Raw genomic sequence first — 23799 nt, 5'->3', positions numbered from 1 at the left:
ATGGTTCGAAATGATAAAACTATGCAGATGAATGTTGAAAATGAGTCCTTTAAAAAAACAGAACTACCAGACAGAACCTTATATATCACTGCATGGCCCATCCCATAACTTTACAAGGGAGCAAAACACACACACACACACACACATTGACAGTATTCATTTCCATATATTTCTAACCGTAATAAAGTCGACAAATAAAGGAGAGAAAAAAAAAGGTCAGAGTATAAAGTAAACTTGTAAAGATTGTATTACTCTGACTTCCCAACACACATTTAGAAATGAATACGGAGATATGACTTTCCAACGACCTCATACATACATGAAAACACTTTGAAAAGTTGAACAGAGACGTATTCATATCCGACCATCACACGCGAGTTCATATAACATGAGTTCAAGAATACATACATGAAAACACTTTGAAAAGTTGAACAGAGACGTATTCATATCCGACCATCACACGCGAGTTCATATAACATGAGTTCAAGAAATCAGTTTAGGAGGAGATTGAGGTAGCCAAAGGAGTTACCATGTCATTAGTATTTCGAGTTATTGGCCGGAGATTAGCTGCATTTTCTATCCGCCGCCATGTTTTTTCCCGTTTCTCGGCGGATTCGCTTAGCTTTGCCTCTTCATCCTTAAACTGAATATGGCAAGACATGAAAAACATACGATCCATATCCATGAACATCCTCCTGACATTTAAAGTTAAGTTCAGGATTGACGGATTCCAATGGTTGTGGGCATTCTTTTCCAAGGCTGGAAGTATGATGGGAAAAATCACATGCCGGTTGTGCCCAATTAGGTTAACGATTTGATCTTTACTCCAAAGGAGAAGTACCCTTTCAGCCACCTGAAAACAAATAGATTTTTCCATGTCTCAGATTGATTCTAGCAATCAAGCGAGAAGACTGGAATCTTATGAAACAAGGCCTCCCCGTTAAGATAGTTCGACAGAAGACTTCTCTTCTGACCGATTACTGCCCGGACGGTTGCATTTTATAGGCAACTCTTTTGCAGTAAAAAAACAAATAACTCATAGCTTGTGAAAGATAAGGTATACTGGTTATCATATTGGATAATTATAAGTTGTGATTTAGGGGTAGTAGCTGAAAAGTTTGACAGCAGAACCATTACATATTCCAAACCCTCATTTTAAGACATCAGCAGACGTCACGCCCCGAGTTGGCCGGAGTATTTCAGGTCAAAATAGAGATGTAGATAAGCTCAACTTTATTAAAACCAAACAAGAGGTTAGCAACCCTAAGTATGGACATTATGTAACTCATGAAATCAGAGCATAGCCACAGGTTTTCTTGAGTCATGCTCACTTCTGGTCAAACATGATGATGGATGATAAATTAGTGTCAAATCACAATACATTTCATTCAACACGAAGATCTGAATGGTCGTTACATTTCTTAACATCTTAATAGATATGTATTGTAACAAGTTTGAAGGTGAAAAGCGTGAAATAGAAGGTACAGAGCATAATTCAAAATTCGTCCGAAAAAGATCATTCAAGTCAATGCACCTCCTCGAGGAAAACAAAGTTGAGAACATACTAAGCATGAGATCAAAACTAGATCTAATGCCAGTAAACGAGACATAAAGAGAGCATCAAGGTACGGAAAAAATACCTGGAAGTGCAAACTGTTAATGCAACGGCCAATTCGCCCAAACAACGGGACCATAACCTTTTGGAATTCCACCATGTTAGTTTCTTCCAAAATATCTTTCAACTCGTCAAGAAACATCACCTCCTTCTGGCTGTTCGTTATTGGCCAACACTTCAATAAACCCTTTATCACTACACTGGACAAGCTTGGGTCCTTATCGATGAACTGAGTAACACAATAAGACAATTGATTAAAGTAAACTCCCAAACTTTTTGGCTTATGCAGTGGAATCAAAACCCTCTGCAAGAAGATCTTATGCTCCTCCTTTAAGGGCAGAGCGAATCCGCTGATTATACTACCGAAAATCTCCAATAACTCGCTGATTCCATTGTGTCTCTCCGTCTCGAAAATAATCGATAGAATATATTGCTTATATCCTTTCGAATAAGCGGCCTATGAGCCATAAACTTTCCATAAACCCTATGCAATGTAGTCTTCAAACACTCCCTTTCTCTTGGATCCTCAGAATCAAACAAGTCGAGCAATTTCAAAATAAAGGAATGGTCTATATACTTTTTAGCTATTTTTGGATCGAGGCACGGAGAAGTGATGAACTTGAGCAGCAAATCATATACAATTTGCAAATGTGGCCAAGCAGAACAAAATACTGGATCATCATCGTCATGTTCACCGCTACTAATTGCAATAGATCGATAATTAGGAGGTAAAACTCTAAACAAATTCGTAGAACACATCCTACACATGGCTAAAATCGCAGGTTCGCTAAATCTAATTGACCCAGAATTCACGAAATCTAACAACTCAAGCAATATTTGCCTTTTTACATCTTTTTCGATTGGATTTTTAGTCGCGTCACTGAAATCGAATGTCACACAACAAAGGCTGACCTTACTCACAAAAAGGTTCATCTTTTCTGAATTTGGAGCGCTTTTGAATGGCAACAAAGGTTCGATTCCCGCCACAACGCTCGCCGGGAAAATGGCTGAGGATGTTCGTTTTGTGGTGCAGGGACGACCAATGCCCGGGCTGAAACTGGTGGATCGGTGAATGTGTGACCCGGCTGTTATGTACGAGTGTGACCCGGCTGTCTCGGGCGAGTCGGAATTCCCAGAATTCCGTGGGATTTTACTGAGGAATTGCCTTAACATTGTAAAAATTAAAGAGGGATTCAATGAAAAGAATGAAATTAAATTGAGATCCAGAGGAATCTTAAATTAAAAACAGCTACATTATCCGGTGATGGATCGGATAAATGAACAAAACAATGTTAGAAAGAAAGAAAAAACAGTAATCCCGGATTTTGCTTATAAAAACGGATCCTAAAGGAGAAACCTTTTTCAATGGGAAACATTTTGGAAAAAGTGATGAAGAATTTGAGATGCATCATTCCATAGAGAAAGTGTGTGTTTGGATAGAAAGAAAACAAGAAATCTGTTGAAAGCGAGAAGGGGAGAGAATGTTGTTGTTTTTCTTATTATTATTTACGGTGGAGAAAATCTATCTAACAATAAGGTTGAGTTTCTTACAATGTTTGTTGTTGTTGGATTGGAAGAAAAAAAGGTAAGATAACTATACAATTGTTCGCTTCATGAGAAAATAGAATTATCCCTTTTTTTAAATTGTAAATAATACAATATTAAAATTATTATATAATAAAAAAAATAGGTATTTATTTTTCCATCTAAATGACCTAAGTCCAAGTCTCGTCACCTATATTTTCCAATTTCTCAATCCTTTTCGTGAGATGATGATACGTTGGATGAAATTAACTTAATAAAAATAAAAAATATTAATTTATTAAATAAAAATATTTTTATTTTTATTGACATGACATATCACGTCATCACTTTTAAATTTATGGTATATGTCATGTTATCGCTTATGTACATATGACATGTGTGTGTCACGTTATCACTTTAGACACATAATATTTTGTTATTATTTTTATACATGTGGCAGTACAACATCAATACTTTGAACATATAAAACATACTACATCAACGACAAACGTTGATCGTTAGTCAGTTAACGGTTTCTAATTAACCAAAGACCATTTTAATCTAAAATAAAATGTTGATGATTAAAGTATTCCAAGAAAAAAAATGACCAAAACGAGTATTCATTTTTGAACAAGTCGACATGTTTTCCTTGAGATTTATTCTTTCTTAATTTCTTAAAGTTCATCACCTTCTAATTTCGGGGCTTAGATCTCTTCTTCAAATGCAATCACTTTTGAACTTGTTAGATCTAGAACTAGTTTCCGAAGATGAACTTTTAAGGGGATGTTTGGTTCAAGGATTGTGGGATTTTCATGGGATGGGATGGGAATCCCACATTCTCATGTTTGGTTGGCCGGGAATCTCATTCCCGATAATATTTTATTACCAATAGTAGATTTTTTGGGGTATATTACCGGGAATATCATTATCTCCCTTCCCTTAGGTATTGTAACATTACCGACGTTTTGGACTAAAATGCCCTTAAATTTTTATTTTTTTTCAAAAATATCCTTATTATGTCATTGAATAATAAAAATTCTACGAAGGTTAAATTACAAATTTATCCTTAAATTATTTTAGATTTACAAAAAAAAATCTATAATTAAAATTTTATATGAAGTTCAGGGGTTAAAATTTTTTTTACCCTTTCATTAAACCTTTTTTATATTTTTAATTTTGTAAAAAAATTATATAAATATTATGAATTTAATTTTTTAAAGAAAATATATAAATATTTTATAATTTGTAATATTATACAAATATATATAATAAGGACAATTTGGTCAAATATACATTCCAATAATCTTTTATTCCTTTAACCAAACACGATAATCTTACATTCCTGCTAAACCAACCAAACACAAAAATACAACATTCCCAGTAATCCTATTCCCTTGTAATCTTTTATTCTCACTGGTAATCTTACATTCCGTGAACCAAACGCACTCTAAAGGGAATTGAGAAGAGGTTATGGAAGCTTTATTTTTGAGACATTCCGTTTTCTTTACCTTCGTGCATGGTTTTCAGAATCGGACTGGTTAGCGAACCGGTCATACTATCGGTTCACTGGTTCAACCGGTCGAACCGGTCGAAAGAATCGGATGACGTCATAATTATTTAAAAAATTAAATAAAAATATCAAAAATATTTAATAAAAATACCAAAAATATTTAATAAAAAATAATTTTTTATATCACAAGTCATATTCAAAGCAAGTCATAACATATATATAAGTTAAAAACCATAAAATCAAGTGAAACAAAATGATTCAAATTAACTACAACATAATATTTAAGGTAAAACATATTAAATAATAAATATAATTATATAACTATAATTAAAAAATAAATTTGGGGTTAAAAAAATCATAACAAAATGATATTGTTTGGTTTAATTTTTTTTTTAAAACAATCACACATGGCTAAGAAACATAGAAGAACATTCCAAAAGTCTAAAGAATAAAAATATGAGAACAAAATAATCTCACATTGCTAAGAAACATAGAAGCTCATCACAACTAACTTCTATAAATAATAGAGGTAATTTGACATTCAAAATCATGGAGCCTTTTGGTGAGCATTGAGTGAACTATTCTTTCACTTCAATTAAGCTCGAATTTTAGGCTTCAATCGAGCTTCTATTTTTTTTTTGAGTTCAAGTTTCAATATTATATTTCGAGTTTGAGTTGAACTTGATAATTTTTATCTTGTGAATTTGAGTTGAGTTGAGCTTACTTTTAAAGTTTTCAAGTTCGAGTTGAGCTCAGCAATACTCGAGTTCGACTTGGCTCGTTTAACAAACGACGTTGTTTGGTTTAATTTTTTTTTATTTAAAAAAAAATCCCAGTTTTTAGCCGGTCTGGTTCGAATGGTTCATCGGTTCTAACCGGTTCACTAATAGCGGTTCAACCGGTTTAGATTGAACCGGACTAAGCAACGGTTCCCGATTGAACCGGCCAGTCTGGTATGGTTTTCAAAACAGAGCCTTCTGTGACCGATCAATTCTTCAAAATATGTCTTTTTTCTTATGCTTTAGAAGGTTATAACATTCTAATCATGATTTTGATAACTTTTTAATGAGGACTTTCTCTTGGAACATCTCACATTTTCATTCCCTTAACAAGAATATAAAAAATAAGTTATAAATTTACTCTTATTTTATCAAATTTCATCTTCGTTTATTTGTTAAAAGAATAATTGTTCATTTCGTTATGTATTAGTTTTAGATACGTTCATTAGTACTTACGTAGTTAATTTCATTATTGTTGTTTTCTCGTTTTTAAAATTTATTTATTTGCATTAATGGAAGATTGTTAGATAATGCAAATAAAAAAAGATAAATTATTATAAGATTTTTAAATAAGATTTTATTTTTATTTTAAGTAGATTTTAGAGACAACTGAGAATTTTATGATAAATACTTTCGTCTTATTTATTAATTTACCTTCACTTTTACCCTTATAAATATAAAACTCTAATTCAATATTTTACGTACCAAAATTATTTATTTCTCTATAATTTTCATTTTCTTGTTTTGTCTTTGAAAAGAATAATACCAAGCGAGTTACATTTCTTCACTTCGGGTGTACAACGTTTGAAATACTATGTTAATCTTTGTGGACAACATTTACATCTAGAATTACACCAATCCAAATGAAATTACTTCTGATGCACTAAATTTTATCACGACACAATAGTTATATTATCTTTTATTATTATTATTATTATTGATAATCAGTGCTAACGTCTTTAATTTGTAACCATATTTATTAACAAAAGACACATAATTACCATTAATCTATCTGCAACAACGATGCTCGTGTGGGATTCCATAACCTCTTGTATCATAAATGTATTTTAGTCCGTATACAGTCATATATTTATTATGATATTCCGCTGTGGAGTTTGCAATATCGGAGAACTTTCTCAGTTTCTTAATGTTTAAACCGAGACGAGGATGAATATGATAGATTTTAAAGCTTATTCCTACACTGTAAAGAATAAATTTTCATGAAGCATTGATAAATATCTCTTGGTTGATTGTACCTACTGTTACAAGTGATTCATGTTGTTTGCAAGGATGGATTGAAGGAGAGCGAGCGTCAGAGCCTGGATGAGGTTAGAAAATATACGAACACTGAACAAAGAAATATGATAGTTAATAGTCTCCTTTACTTTTGTTCTTGGTCACTCATTTGATGGTTTAACTTGGAATCCCTTAGTGCAGGCGGCTGATTCGCTTATTTCGGACAGGAGAGTTGGTTTTGCCGAGCCTGCTTCCAATGCAACAGTGGAATGATAATGACGATGCCGATGATAATAACGGAATGGAAGCTTCAAACGTCCCAACAGCAGGCATTACAAGCCATGCATGTTCAGGGTCAACAAGATGCTGCTCAGCTATGGCAACAAGGAACTTGGCAAAATGTAGGGACTACTCCGCCTGGTTGGCCAGAGAAATCATGGCTTCTTCTTAAAAGTGTGTCCTTCGATCATACTTAATTTGGATTTTCAAAATCAAATGGCAGATTTAAAGGCTCTAACCTGTCATGACTGCAGCTGATATTAAATCTGGGAACTAATTAAGAGACGGTTAAAGCTGATGACACTCTTTAAATGTACTTCTATTATTGTCTTCATTGTTTGATCCTTGTGGACAAGGATCATCTGATGGAAGAGGAAATGTTATAACAATGAGAGAAGCCATCACTAAGAGGCATCAAAGTACATGTAGAAATCAAAATGTTTGGTACAATTACAACTAATTGCTCACACGAAGATTGTAGCTTAGGAGTGGCTAATTATAACATGAAGAGTAGAGAATAATGAAGAAGAATCAACAAATCTACTATAATGTGATTTTCGAGATTATTCAAATTTCAGTTCTCATTTTCTAGTTGATCCTTGACAAAGATCCTTTGCAGGAGAGGGTATATCATGACTAGCTGATATTGAATAGATGGAAACTAATGAAGAGCCGATTAAAGCTGATGACAAGCTGAGTAAGGTGAAACAAAAGCTGACTAAAACAAGCTCATGGACTGGGAGCTGATATGAAGAATGAAGGATGACAATTGGAGCCAAGGGTAGAGAAAAGAAGAGTTTGCAGTAACGACTAATTAGTTGTCAAATCCTAAGGAATGAACAGGTGTCAGTAAACAATGGTATTGTTGTAGAAATTGTACGAAATGAATGAGAGAATGAATATATATATATACAGAAACTACATGTAAAAGCTGCAATTATTATGAAACGAGAATATTATTAAGTCGAGATTCATTAATTGGTCGAATAGTTAAAGATATTTAGATTATCTTATTTAGGTTTGAATCCCCACATTTACTTTGAATGTAATATCTCTTTATTTAATAAAAATATATCATTAAGTCAGTCTTAATCTAATAAATGCTCTTTACCAACTGTCAACAACTTGGGTTTGTAACATAAGATTTAGCATATATAGTGTAAGATGTCTATAAAATATTAAAAATTTAAATTACCCTAAGATTTGGCATATATATTGTATGATGTCTATTCTAAACCAAGTAATTGTCTTGACTCAATAGTGGTGCTTCTTCTTTACAACCAGTGGCGGATTCAGAAATTTAAGAATGAGATCCAAAATTTTAATTTTTTTTTAATAATGGGTATGCAAAAATTGTATTTTTTTTCTTTTTTCCTTAACACATTAAGCTAAATTTAACCACTTTTCCAAAATAATAGGATGCACTTGGCCCCTATGGAAGCTTAGTGCATCCGCCACTGTTTACAACCCATCGAGACTAGGTTTGAGCCTCCTTGTTTCCCTGTTTTAACATTGTTTGACACATATCACCATTCGATTGAAGATTAACTTTATTTTAATTTATTAAACTTAAGACCAAATTAATAAAATATGTATGTAATTATATCAAAATTTTTAATTATCACATAATCTCTTCCGTTAAATATTAATGATAAGAGATTTGATTGAAGCCTTTAAATAATTAAATGGTCTAAAATCAAAACATCGGTGGTCAAAGTGAAAAGGGACAATAGTTGAGTGATCATACAAGAACTTTACCCAAAAAATATTAGTAAAATACCCCTCCCCTCTCCTCTCCTTATACGAGTTATTTAGCTAACCTAACGTTTAACAGCATAATTGATCAAACTCGAGCTCCAGTCTTTGCAGCTCTTGGAAGGTGCATTAAGAATACAGATTACCATATCTGTAATATCCAACATATCTTGTCTATTCCAAAAAATCTAGTTATGCATATGTAATACACAAATTTTGTTCAATTGTTGTCTAATGAACTTTGCAAACAGCACTGCCAAAACAATTGGTTCCATGATAAATGAGCAACAATAAGATCTGAAAACCAATAAAAGATAAAACTTTCGCTATGTCACAACTCAAATACAACTAAACAGTCAACTGTTTATTTCGAATTTTTATATGAACAACGAGAAATACATGTTCATATATATATCTCCGTCAAACAAAAATGGGGCTTTTACCGTACTGGCTGTTGGTTGTACCGGCTCTTATCTTTCTTCTTTGCAGCAGCAAGCTTCGCACTCCTTGCAGCAGCCTCTTCTGCTGCAGCTTTTGCAGCAGCATCTATCTCTTTACTAGATTTTTTCTTCTTCATAGATGTCACCTTCTTTAGCCGCTCATTCACATCAACAGCAGCTGCATCCTCCTCAGTCTGCTCATTCCCAGCAGCAACATCAGGCCCATTGGTGGCATCTGCACTACTAGGCTGATCCTGAATCTCTTTTCCCTCCTTTGATTTATCTTTCTTTTTCTTCTTCTTGGCAGTTTTAGACTCTCCGGGAGGATTTTTGTCTTTTCTCCCTCTCCTTTCTTTTCTTGTGGTACATCTGTAGGTATAAGAGATGAAGACCCAGATTAGAAGAAACTTTTTCCACTATCGATGTTTAGGAGAAGGAATTTTTTTTTACTAGAATGACATTGTCTCTAGGGTACAGTTCTTTTTTTTAGCTAAGCAGCAACATATAAACCTTAAAAGGTTGCATGCACGCGCTTAAGAGAGAATTTCATATTTTCAAAGTTAGAACAAGAGAACTAAATTGCAAGAAGCAACTTAGAACTAGAGAGAATTAAAATATAATCAGAGTATCTGGAAATTAAAGACTAAGAATAAATAACATGTCAAAACTGAACTGCAGGAATGACGATACATCAATGTTCAACCAGTTATTCCCCCTTCTCATTGGTGGGATTACTAAAGCACATTTTCCTATCAGTTCAATTGAGAAAGAAAAGCAAAGATGAATCCACCCTACATGATAAAGGCAGGAGCATGAAAACAGATCATAATCTTCTGGAAAAAGGTCTCCAAAACAAAAACATCTAGATTATACAAGCTTACAACAGTGTGACCCTCAACAGCCGGGAACCCTATAATACTAATAATGGATTTTAAAACTTAACTCGAATAAATATAAAGACAAAGTAAAACCAAGAAACACCACCATTGATCTCTATGATATCATTATGAGAGAGAAAACAAAACACTTCATCCACAGAGACAGACCAATATGCATATAAGTTTCTTACATTCTTTTCCCAATTTCTGTTCAAAGCATGGTTCCTGGATGAACAATTATAATGGTAGCAACTTTCATAGAATCATAGTACACTAATCAGGATAATTAGAATTCAAGGCGTAAACTATATCCACATATCAACATGAACTTGCACACTACTCCAGATGACAAAAGCTATGAATAGCATATATCACAAATTTTAATTAGAAAAACCATGCCCGTTATTCCATTCCTTAGCCTATGTAGCATTTAACTAGCTCCTTGGAAGAGTTTGGAGTTCCCATAAATATAAATCACGTTCTAGCGACTCATGCTAGAACCTTTTCAAAAAAAAAATTTACTAAAAACCTTTTTCTATCAACATGAATGAGGTATAAATAGAGGCATTATCAATTGTCATTGCTACCACTACAAATACTAAAGAGTTAAGACCCAAAATAGCTCTAAACTTGAGCTCAAATTGAGAACAGGTAGAACACAATAAATTCAATCTAGGATTTATAGGAGAACTCAAATCAGCATCTCCACCTAAAACCAAATTCCATTAACAACTATGCATGGGCTTCAGCTAGCAAACCACTTGCTTGTAAAAGCTCATTTCAAATAATAACTTCCAACTTCCATGGCAAAATTTCCAATCACATAATCATCCACAATCATTCAAATAATAACAAAAAAATCCAACTAGAAATTAAAAGTATATTTTCTTTAAAAAATAAACTAAAAGATTCAGAAGAGAAAAAAAGAGGCAAATGATTGTTTAACCAAAATCTATTCACCTCTACATTAGCTGTCTTTCCTTCATTACTTTGAGAAGGTTCAGAGGACCCCCAGACGGACTGAGTCGGAGCGGTCGTAGCATAATAATCATCGTGGTCTTCATCATCGACATCGGCCCAAGACTTGACTGTGAGAGGTGCCGGAGCCCAAAAGACCTGCGAGTCGGGTTCTTGTCGAGACTTCTGTTGTTGAGACTTGGGAGAAGATTTTTTAGAACGTCAGTCCTTGTCAGATTTATTCTTCTCTCTGAGAGTTTCGAGAGCCGCAAACACGTTCGTGCTAGTGATCACCACAGATCCTTCGTCACACTACTTTTATACATTTGATATGATACATTTAGATTTATTGTTATAATATTCGTGTTAATCAATGACTTTTTCAGTTGTACTTTTTGTTTAATAATGAAACATATATTTCACATTGTTGTGGAAAAGTTGACGATTACCTTTTTCGACTACATAATTTATAAATCTACGTTGGAATAGTATTGGAAACTTCTTCGATTGATGCTAAAAAGATAACCAAATGGGTACTAAAATTTGTGAATGGCTACAATACAAGGATTACAACACTCGTTCGTAACCCACGACAAAGTGAGTTGGGTGACAAGAGTTCCTACTGAGTTCAGTTACAACTCTGAACAGAAGATAAAACCCTTACGGTCATCAAATATGGCCTAAGATGTGAGGAAAGACGCTTGATTTTGTTTACCAAGATTGTCATATGAATTGTGCTAGAAAATAGCCTCATTTGGATTGGGTGTTGGTTCGAGGGGAGCCTTTAGCTCTTATTGATGATGATGTCGCATTTGGGTAATAATTGACCAAATGGATCGAGTTTGGACAGTGTGACTATGAAGAGGGCCGATATGACCTAAGTTGGGATATGTATAATATATTTGAATGTTCGTAGATTTAGAATCACTATGGTGTCATTGGGAGTGATTAGCCTAGACCTTATCATATGTGATACATCTATAGAGATATTACCAACCTAGGGACGGAATAAGGATTTTAATTCAATGGGGACAAAATATAATTAATCATAAATAATGAGAGGACAATATAATTATCATAGAAAATGAGGGGAACAAAATCAAAATAAGTTTAAATTAGGAGCTTTAATTTAGGATTTATCCATATATTTTTTTTCTTTTTGAATAAAAGAGAGGCAAGAGACATTACAATAATTTATTCATCCAAAGGTAGCAGGACCACAAGTGTCCCTGCGGAGGATATCAAGTAGTTGAGGCGGAGAAAGAATCGAAAATAATATAAGAATCATATGGGGGAGTATCCATTTTCGCGATGAAATATCATCAAGTAGTTTCAGTGTTGACGAGGAAATCGACATAGTGAATGGAGGAAGTGACTTGGTGTCAAGTCTTCATGATGTACCAAGTCTTCTGGTAATAATATGATATTAGACTGAAGTGATATATATGATCGTAAGCCATTGGATATGTGATCCTTTATGGTGTACCAAGCCTTGGAATCATTATGCAAGTAAGATCAAATGAGTTGGGACATTCCTGTATACATTTGTGTCATATTTGGTAAGTTTATTTTGTTCTTTAGCAGGAAGTGACTTGGTGTCAAGTCTTTCATCCTTTTTACCTTGAGCTAACAAGTGAAGCTACTATGGTGTAAATGACCTTCACCTAAGCTCACGTGAGGCCTAGTTATGTGGGCATTAAAACTAGGTGGATGGTACAATATCTCCTAGGAGAAAAACTTGGGTCTCGTATCACACTCTTGGCTGAGTACTTGGAGTTAGACTATAGCTTTCACTATACATAAGGGAGTATTGTGGGAGAGACCCCACGGAAGGTTGGTCGAAGTTGAATGAAGATCCAGCGGTAGATAATGTTGCTAGGCGTGCGTGGGGTGGGAGGCCTGGTCCGAGATGATCAAGGACCATGGCTTTTTGGTTTTCAGAAGAATATTGATGCTGATCGGATGTCACATCTGAGCTCTGAGAGAAATTATTATATGGGTTCGGCTCATCATATCATTCGTAGTTTCAGTCAATATTATTTATTCATCTTAAAATAATTTGTAAATAATTATTTATTCTTTATTTACATGTAGGAAAGAGATTAAGAATCACCTTTAAAAAATAAGGATAAATTTTATTGACACCAATCACAAATGACATAATGACTATCTAATAATTTTTCGAGCTTTGGGCTGTTATACTGGGACCGGAAGCGGTTTGGCCTAGAGATATATAGTAACCAAGCTGTCGAGAGTGATAGTTTGCAAGCCATCCCTAAGAATAATGGCTTAATTTCTTTCAAATGTGTTTTTCGTTTCTTTATAAAAATAAAAAAATCAAAGCCGAGATATTGTTGCAGCTGCTTCTTTTTATGTAGACATTGATATTATTGAATCAAAAATCTCAAAAAAAGCTAAAAACACAATGTTCAGGCACAACTAATCATGGCTAGGATGAGAAATAAACTGACAAAAGCAGAAGCAAAGATCCACATTTCTACCTACTGAAACTACCTATCGAAAAACTTCAACTTCAACCGCCGTCCTTATAAGTAGAGTGGTGGTGGTGGTGGAGAACTATAGTTTTCTTCCGTTGATTGGTGGCAATGGGTTATAATCCATAGGACTTGGCGGTGGAGGTGATTGTAATTGCTGACATGGTGGTAGAGGTGGCGGCGAAAGAGGGTGTTGTGGACTCGGTGGAGGCGGCGGTAGTGCAGGTTTAGGTTTAGGTGACGGCGGAGGCGGATTAGGCTTCGGAGGAACCAATTGATGGCATTTAAAGACACTACAATTTACCGGCTTGGAAAGAAACATTTTACACTGCAATCTCGATCTTTGAACCGGTCTTCCAACGCCATGGAAACAGTTCTTCCCGTCATCATATTCCTCCAAATCCAAACACATCTGGGATTCCCCATGGAAAAAATTATGATTATAACTAAATTTCTGCAAGTTGGGCATCGAACACAAGTACTCAGGAACAGTCCCCGATAACATATTATGTGACAAATCGAGCTGTTCCAAGCTCTGCATTTTTTCCAATCTCGGAAGGCAAAACACCCATCAGCTCATTATTTCTTACATCAAAAACTTGCAAGTTCTTCAACGATCCAATCTCTTCCGGCAGGCATGAATGCAACCCATTGTCACTCAGAATCAACTCATGCAACGTGTTCGACATGTTTCCCATGCTTGCCGGAAGACAACCACGGAACTTGTTGTTGTCTAAAACGATGACCGAAGCGGGCGAGTTCCCGATGTTATCAGGCAGCTCAAAAGTAAACCTGTTATGGTTCATGAAAATGGCGTCAAGGTTTTTCTCAAACAGAGCTTTGGGTACTTTACCTTCGAACTCATTGAACCTAAGATCGAGATATCGAAGTGTTGGCATACGAAGAACAACGTAAGGGAACTTCCCTGCAAACCGGTTGTTGCTGACATCCAGCTCGTAAAGATACTTCATTTCCTTGAGACTCCATGGCAGCTTGCCGCAGAACCTGTTGGAGTTCACGTGAAACAATGAAATATCGTTAAGGAGTCCGAGTTCATCCGGGAGTGTTCCGGCGATGTCGCCGTGGTTCAGATCAATACCGGCCACGGTTTCGATGGCGGGGTCATCGGGAGCTGGGGAACAGAAGACACCAGTGTAGTTGCACACATTGGATCCCACCCAATTCGACGTTAAGTTCAATGGATCCGAGACAACGGCTTGCTTCCATGCTTGTAGAGCAACGTAGGCATTCTTAAGCCTGGAGTTGTCGAAGGTTAGGGACGATGGAACAGAGTCGAACTCGCCACTAGAACCCAACTCGTCGCTGTAATAAAACACCCTTCTTGCGTTATCTGCATGGGTAGAAGCAGGGTTTTGTCGGGCAATGGTGAAGGGAAAGCATGTGAAAACAACGAAGAATGCAAGAACAAGAGCACTGTAAGTAACTGTGTTCTTCATCGAAAACACAGCTGAAACTGCGAGAGAATTTGTGAATGAAGAAGATATGGGATTGAGTGAGAGATTTAAATAGTGGCAAAACAGGATGATACCTGATCAGATTTGTTGAAATCACATAATATCCGGTTTGTTTTTATCAAATAGATTAATTTTTCTTAATCGAAACATTATCTATTAATTATAACTTGAGAAGGAAAATAATTAACACCTTAATTACGGCACAAAAGTAGGCATTTCAAATTCCTACTTAGCTTTGGTCAAGAGTAAAATCCCACTAAATTTAAGTTGGACTTCGCACTTAAATCTGCTTCGTCTTCATTGGGTGTAACTGAAACTACTACTTCATATTTTAACACCCTGAATTTGTTATTCTATACATAATTTACTAAATATTTTTAAAAAAAAAATTATAAAATTTCGAATATAACAAATAAAAGATTTAATTGCATCACATGTTTATAATCTCTAACCTTTTAAATATTTCAATCCCATCTCTAAATTATGACTATCATTCTAAATTAGTCCTCAAAATTTTGAACATTTTCAATTTCATCTCCAAACTATGACCTTCATTCTAAATTGATCCCTAAACTTTTTGAACATTCCAATTTCATCCCAAACGATACGTTTATACTAATCACATCCATTGTTAATAAAATTGTTAGGCTAAGTTATATTATTATATGTTTAAAAAAATTAGGTTAAACTATGGTTGAAACTAATTACATATTTGGATCAATTTGAGGATGAAATTGAAATATTGAAAAGTTTGGGGACTAATTTAGAAAGAGTGTCATAGTTTAGGGATGAAATTAGAATATTCAAAAGTTTAAGAACCAATTTAAAATGAGGGTTATAGTTTGAGGACAATATGATGCAATTAACTCCAAATAAAATAAGGATAAAGTACATCAAAAATCATTAAATTTTACTTAAATGATCTTTTTGGTCATTAAACTTTTTAAAATTGTAAAATAATTATTAAGTTTATTAAATTATTATAAAATGATCACTATGATATAACAATAAGTGTAAAAGTTTAATAAATTTAATGAACATTTGTAATAATTTGATAAAAATTGACGATCGTTTTATAACAATTCAATAAATTTAATGATCATTTTGTTACTTTTAAAAATTTAGTTACCAAAATCTGTTTAATTAAAATTTTAAGAGATTTTTTTAGGTAAATTGATATTATTTTAAAATAAAATATGTTTTTAACATTTATTTACTTTAACCAATTGAGTGACATTAGTAGTTAAGGAGAGTGGCGTTCTCTCTTGATGCCCTCTATTCGAACAACTACGTCTTCAAGGTGTGTGTACGTTGTGTCAATGGCTAAAAAAGAAACTCAACATATACTATGTTGTAATCACCACATACTAATAAAAAATATTTATTTACTTGAACTTTTGAGATTATAAACTATAACCCCTCGAGATAACCGTATAAAAAATAGGATAAACTACCTATTTGATCACTCACTTATTATTTAATTTTTATTTTGATTACTCAACTATTAGTTTTTTCAAAATTACATCCAACACTACATTTTGGTTCTATTATGGACACTCGTCGTTAAAAAATTAACAGTGATACAAATGTGACATTTTTTTAAATTATTTTTCAATGATGATGTGATATTATATTATGATGATATGTCAGCATCATCGTTAATTTTTTAATGACAATTGACTATAACAGAACCAAAACGTAATGTTAGATATGATTTTGAAAAAAATAATCGAGTGACTAAAACAAAAACTAAATTAATAGGTGGGTGACCAAATAAGTAGTTTAGCCTAAAAAATACAATCTAATGTTGATTAGAACTAATATTACGGAGTCAAGGATTGTTGTGGGCAGCTATCGCATATTCCGTTGACAAAGAAATGAATGATCCATCCGTTGTTTTCCCCACATATAGAACCACCTTCACTCACTCTCTCTAAATGAAACCATTCTTCCATTACATTGAAAGGTTAGCCACAACCCCCCACCCAGACGTTGTCGTGTTGATCGAGGAATATGGCCACCGGAGCTTCCGATAGCCTTTTCCGATCAGTCTACGAAGGGTGCATCTCTGGCTGTGACATCATCATCGAACGTCGGCCGTACCACAGGAATTGTGGCTGTGCACTCCACGACAGGTCACGTAGGAATTGTCCTCACGGATCCCCTAAAAGCACTAACGTGTCTTATCCTATAAGGAGAGTATGGCATGAGGGATGCTTGGCGGCGTCGCCGCCTACTTCGCCGCGTTTCACCACTTTTCATGGGACCGTGAAGCAGCAATGTAAAGAACAAGATGATGATGAAGAATATTATATGACGATTACGGCTAAGCCAGCCATGGAAACGAGTATGAAAGGCAGTGAATAAATTTCATTTTCATAGGGTGATTTTTTATTTTCCGTGGACGATCCACGTTTTAATCCTTCATTTTTTTGGGTATTAATCGCCCTTCTAAAGATCCATTTGTGGCAAACACAAGCAAATTTTGGTTGCTTTGTAATGGGGTTTAAAAATTTGTTCATTTATAAAATCTTTTATATTCGATACTCTATAAATGTTTAAAGATGATATACCGTTTTGTTTCAAACACATCCGTATCTAATTCTCACGTCATTTTTGAAGTCCTTCAACCACGTGAATGGTAAAAAAAATATTACTTTCTTTATAAAGTATTGAGTTTATTGTTAATGATTAAGAAAGATTTTAAATATATATTATTAAGTAAATAAGTGGAGTTGAGTCGAGTTTGAGTATTGTTAAGTTCGACTCAATTTGAAAAGTATAAAGTTAAACTTGACTCGAACTCGAAATCAAAAAAATTAAATTCAACTTGACTAAAAAATTCAAGAGTTTAAAATTTTTAAACTCGACCCGAAATAAAAAACACTCGGTATTCTTGGACTCAAGCTCAAACTGAGATTCCCTCTAAACCTTAAATATATAAAAACATTATATATATATATATATATTTTAAAAATAACATATTAATATTAATATTATTAATAATTTAATTTTAAAAATACAAATACAATATACTTTTTTTTCAAGTTACAAGCTTTTCAAATCGGATATCAAATAGTTCACTTTGGCTCATTAAGAATTCAAGCCAAGTTCGAGCTTGAATAGAGTCCATTTGATTGGAGTTTTGATCGAACTTTAACAAAATCGAACTTAAATAGCTCACAATATGTCTCACCTCATTTATTACCTTATATACTACTTTATAATCATTTCAAACTATTAAAAAAAAATCTCATATCGATCCAGATGAAGTAAAGAATGTAGCCAATAAAGTAAAATGTGAAGTTAAAAAGAATGATATTTCCTCGATGCCAAAGCCGCATGATAAGGAAAAAGATTTTACATGGTAAATACTTGAACGATACAACATGTAACATTCGGATCCATTATTGTTTTGTACTAATTCACATATATACAGTTTCATCAAAGAGAGGGAACCTCTGAATTCGAGACTGGCAAGTCCACGGCCTGACGAACATCACCTCTACAAAGTGGGCAAACCCTGTGAACCATAGAGAGAGAGGTTAGTTCCCTACCGTGAAATAAGGCGGCGACAGGATGCAGGGGAAGTGAAGGGTAGTAGAACTATACCCCTGTATCTCTTTAAGCCATTTATCGACGCAAGACATGTGGAACTCATGCTGACAAGGTAGAACTCGTATTTTCTCCTCTTCCTCGTATTCAGACAGGCATATACGACACCTACATATGAGATCCATAGTAGCAACGCTGACATTAGTAGAATATTCGATATATGAATTAAAAAAATGCAGTTAAGAAACCGAATACAGCCCACTCCTTTCCCTATACTCTTCCAAGAGAAAATGGATGTGTCCCAAATCTACAAGTACTAAAGAAGAACTTACTGTTCATCCACGTCCCCATCCTTAGATGCATCCAATTTTTTATGGTTTCTGAGAGGGAACGAATCAACCACCGATTCTGGGGCTGGGATTGACACCATGGATAGGGAAAGTGATACTGGTTGATGATGAATTTCATCCAAAACCTACATATTTTCATTTTGACAAAATAAAGGGACAGGTTAATTTGCAGAACTCGATAAAACAATATCCAATACACGGAGAACCGAAACCTAAATTATTACTAGCACAAAAGAAGCGGTTTATTTCTTGCAGTAAATAATTGAGAGGTTTAGACCATCAGTAAGAGATTTGCATGTTAATATAATATGGATTATGTATGAGGCAATAATTATAAGCATAAGAACTTGTGGCGGATTGAAGAATAAGTTTCTGATTACAAAAAGGGTACAAAGATAAACATTGAGTTCTTTTCTCTTTGCTATAATAAGGGATGAATATCCAAAAGTGTTCAAAATGAAATACCATGGAACACTATTCCTAGATGATATTGAATAAGTTGATGAGACTATAGAAGGTTTAATACCGGAACAGAGTTGTGGAGACGAGCATGAGGCGCTTACCACATGCTTAGTAAAAGAAGATATAACGATCAAAATATGATCTCTCGAAGTTGTGATGTCAGTAGTGGGGTGCTTTAAGAACCTAGGAACGTTAACTCAAAAATACAGTAGATAGATGGAGATTTTAACCATAGGACGAAAGCTGAGTGACTTGGGCAGAGAAGTACGAGATTTTAACCATTGATGGAGATATTACTATGAAGCATATTAATATAGATCTATGATGAGATAAGAAAAACTACCTCAAATAAAGCCTCAGCAAGCATAACCATGCGTGATATGCTTGCACGAGCACTAGATTCGTCAGTCATCAAGAGAGAATCACAGGAGCATGTCCCATCAGGGTGGATTCCAGATGGACAAAATGTAGTTTGCTGACTATTTTCGTCATGCCCACCACGCAGCCTCTCCCAGATCTGGGAAAGTGCCAAAATGTAGAGAGACTTGATGAATGTTGTCACGTGATTAAAATGATTAAATTCTCCATGCATGCATAAAGCAAATACAAAAGCTGTTATAACAGGAAGCAGACATCGCTAAAAGAAAGAGTGGACAATAAGACCAAAAAGCAAGCTGCAAAAACTTCAATACAATGTGCTTTGCAACTAAGTACCTCTGATCTCGAGTGTTGTCTTTGTTCATTCAAGCTGTGAATTCTACTACTGCTGAGGTAACCAGAATCACCTCCAGCCGCATCATGAAAGATATCGCCACTGACATTAAAGAGCCATCTGTCATGAAGTGATGTATCATTGCTATCACCCGTTGTGCGAAAAATGGATGGGGAATCATTAAGTCTTCTAGAACTGTGCCTCGAAATTGCATCCCAGAACAACCTTCTACCATTCCTCCTGGATTCACGATTAATTGCATCAGCACTGCCACCAGATAAAAAATTGGAAGAGATACTCACAACATCAACATGAAGCACACTATCCCTGGCCTTGTTCCCTGTTGGATAGGAGAAATCCTAAACCAGAAGGTATTGTCTCTCGAATGGATTCATCGCCTAGTGAGTTAAAAGTCATCAGTTCAGACACACGAGGTGCAGAATCAGAACCCGAGCTATGAACTGTTGTTTCTTCACCGGACCGATTCACAACAGGTATCCCATGCAAATGTGAATCTTCAAGCCTCTGAGAAGACAAAATACTCGACTCGGGACAAAGCTGAGATGGGCCCTTGTTTTCAAAGCCATTGACTGCATCCTCATTAGTTGAAAGATTTACTGAGACATCGTCTGAAGATTGTTCTTTAAGGGAAATGCTAGCTGAGGTACTACTATCCCTATGAGATTCACCATGACTATAATCAGAGCTTACCTGAGGAACAACCATCTCCGTACTTTCAGCCAAGCATTTCCTAGAATTACTTGTTTCCACGTCTCTTGAACCACCTTCAATTGACGGCTCCCCACTGACATCGATATTAGTGTCAGACAAAGTTAGAGTTTCAGTACCAGTGCTCCAGAACCTTGTTTCAGAACCACATACCGAAGTAGATTCCTCTAAGGGACTTTGGACCATGTTCGTAACTGAGTCACGTCGTTCTGCAGACTTCACCATTATTTCAGTGTGATAATCTTCCATCTATATCAAAAAAATGTTATCGTTCCCTGCAACATATTCTCGAACTTCCATGTAAAATGATACAATCTAACTACAAAAGCAAGAAAAAGATGGCTTTCAAGACATAAACATGCAACCGAAAAGACATATGCCGGTGCTAATAAATTGCAGAATCCACTCAACTCTTGCATCCTCGATGAAGGCTTCATAGAATTCTCTTAGTGGCCCGAGGTTTTGAGCGAAAATTAAGAGATGCTCAACCCCCTGCCAGAAAGAAGATTCTGGTTACCACCTCCTGTCTCCATCTTTGAGTCAATAGGAAAGCTAAGAACAATGAAATTTTAACTAGAAATGAACTTATTCAGATCGAAAAAATGTCTTGTCAAAAGAAAACGAGCAAAAAATCAGCAGAAAAACAATTTAACCAAGTAACACTTGCTAAACCAATACCAATATCAAAGATTAGGTGTTGCTAATTTAAGCTATAAGCGGCCATAATTTACAAACCTACACACTACTCAAAATATTTTACTGTTAAAGAACACTGACCGAGAGTTGAAATTCAGAGCAAAGACAAACAAGAAAACCATTAAAATTTGGAATTTATAAACAGAGTACCAGTAATTTTCAGAAAATAAACTCTTATCTATCTTGACTTGACTTGATCCAGAGGATATGAGAGGGGAAAAGGAAATCAAATAGTAACGCCTGTATTTAAGCAAAAAATAAAATTGAATAAATAGTTTTTTCAACAAACCAAAAAAAAACCCTGAAAGAAGTGATTTTGGGGTATGAATTAAGCAAATCTCAAATCGCCAAAAAGTTTATTAATTATAAAAAAATTAAGAAAAAATGAATGGCCAATATCAAATCATTAAATTCAATAAAAAACAAACTTTTGATGGTTAATTACCTCAACAGGTGCACGAGAAGGACTGCTACCGCAGATGAAGAGAGTAGAAGAGAGTCTGGAAAACCAATTGGGTCGGCTCCCTCGTGATGGGTTCAACCCCGGTCGACTGCTACTCGAACCCATTTCAACTTATTCCTTCTTTAAGCCTTAATTCTTCTTCTCCTCAAAGGATTTTGAGAGAGAATTTTGTGATGGCTGAGTTGTTTCTGTATTTCAAATTGTGAATGTGTTTGCAATTGAAGAAAAAGAAGAGCCGGTTCCAAGCTTTTATTTGAAAAATAAAGAATATTAGCCAACTATTTTCCTGGGCTTACGTGTGGTTGGGGAAAAAACAATGGATCTGTGTTCGGGGAAAAGACACAATGTGTACTTAGAGATGGTAAAGGATCGAATTGGGTATGGTTTTTTATAATCTGATCAGATTTGAAAAAGATTAAAAAGTATTTATAAGTAATTTATTGTTATTTTTGAGATTTTGGACGTGAATACGAAATATATAAGAGTATAAACGATTATTAAAAATTATATATATATATATATATATGTTTTAAATAATTATTATATGAATACATAAATTCTAGCATGAATCATGAATGGATATATATTGAAAGTAATAAGAAGTGCTTTTTATAAGAAATTTATGTTGAAAGCGTAGATGGGCTCACAATAATTTATAACACTCAAAACTTTTTATTGATACGAAACAAAATATGTTACAACGACACTCTCAATATTACAATACTAGCTGTTGCTAGTTTACAAACTCACAAATATAGCTTTGCTAAGCTTTCTCACAATTCTCTCTATTTTTCTTTCTCTCACTCGTTATTCACTCTTTTCCTCACATGTATACATGCTTGCTTTGCTCATATATATATATATATATATATATATATATATAGATATATATATATATATATATATGTAATAAACCGACATTGAAGATTGTAGAAGCTGCTCAATTTCTCCATTATTACCGCCTTACATGATGAACATATTTGCTTGTCTTCGTTTGCTTTCATTAAAAATCTTTGCTAACATACTAGTGCATTGCCACGTTATTTCTTTGTTCTTAAGCATTAGCATGCTTCCAAAAGTTGCTGCCATTTTATAATTTTTTTATGGGACCACCTAAGCTTTCTACACTCTTCTTTGAGTTTGCCTTCAACACTCCCCCTCAAACTCGACTTTCAATTCCAAGCTTTTCTTTGAGTCGGTTGAATATATCTACTCTCAATGGTTTTGTGAAATATCTGCTAGTTGATCTTCAGTTCTGCAGTAAATTAGCTCCACATTTTGTTCTTCACCTGCTCTCGTATAAAGTGATACTTGTATCAATATGCTTGCTTCGACTATGGGAGACTGGATTCTTAGCAAGAGAAATTGTAGGCTTGTTGTCGACATAGATTGTAATTGGTTCTTCTTGTGCCACATTTAGCTCGTTCAAAATATTTTTTAACCACATTGCTTGGCAAGTGCACGCAGCAGCAGCTATGTATTCTGCTTTATATGTTGAAAGTGCTACCGTTTGTTGCTTCTTTGATGACCATGAAAATGCTGCAGAGCCGATATGAAATAGATATCCAATTGTGCTATTCTTATCGTCTAAGTCTCCCCCATAATCACTATCAGAATAACCAACCAACTTCGAATTTTCTGAATGCATGTAGAATAAGCCATTACTGTTGTACCTTTGACATATGAGGATTCTTTTGCTGCAATCCAATGATCTTGTTTGGATTCTCCATGAATCTGCTTACCAATCCCACAGCGTATGTTATGTCTGGTCCTGTGATAGTCAGATACCTTAGACTTCCAACGATGCTTTTAAACAATGTCGGATTCACTTGCTCTCTTGTTGATTTTACACTTAATTTGACTCCTGGTTCTGTTGGAGTGGCTACCGG

At 34.7% G+C, this 23799-nt stretch overlaps 1 protein-coding gene and 3 pseudogenes across 1 annotated transcript; all 4 read right to left on the bottom strand.

Annotated features, from left to right (window-relative positions):
* Window positions 1-366: 366 nt before the first annotated feature.
* LOC120134476 lies at window positions 367-3262 on the bottom strand (annotated as a pseudogene).
* A 5794-nt stretch (window positions 3263-9056) lies between these two features.
* Window positions 9057-12897, bottom strand: LOC120134693. Its single transcript, XM_039151132.1, has 3 exons — window positions 12730-12897; window positions 10977-11171; window positions 9057-9554 (listed from the first exon to the last, which is right to left on the bottom strand). Exons 1-3 carry the CDS (start codon window positions 12895-12897, stop codon window positions 9138-9140), a joined length of 780 nt encoding a protein of 259 aa, XP_039007063.1. The 3' UTR covers window positions 9057-9137.
* Window positions 12898-13519: 622 nt separating this feature from the next.
* Window positions 13520-14927, bottom strand: LOC120134692 (annotated as a pseudogene).
* Window positions 14928-18234: 3307 nt separating this feature from the next.
* LOC120134691 lies at window positions 18235-22147 on the bottom strand (annotated as a pseudogene).
* Window positions 22148-23799: the final 1652 nt, after the last annotated feature.

This window comes from Hibiscus syriacus, unplaced genomic scaffold (genome assembly GCF_006381635.1).
Source record: "Hibiscus syriacus cultivar Baekdansim isolate YM2019G1 unplaced genomic scaffold, ASM638163v2 tig00110597_pilon, whole genome shotgun sequence".
Lineage (NCBI taxonomy): Eukaryota > Viridiplantae > Streptophyta > Magnoliopsida > Malvales > Malvaceae > Hibiscus > Hibiscus syriacus.
Note: the sequence above shows the minus strand (reverse complement) of the source record. Positions and strands in the feature narration are given on the sequence as shown.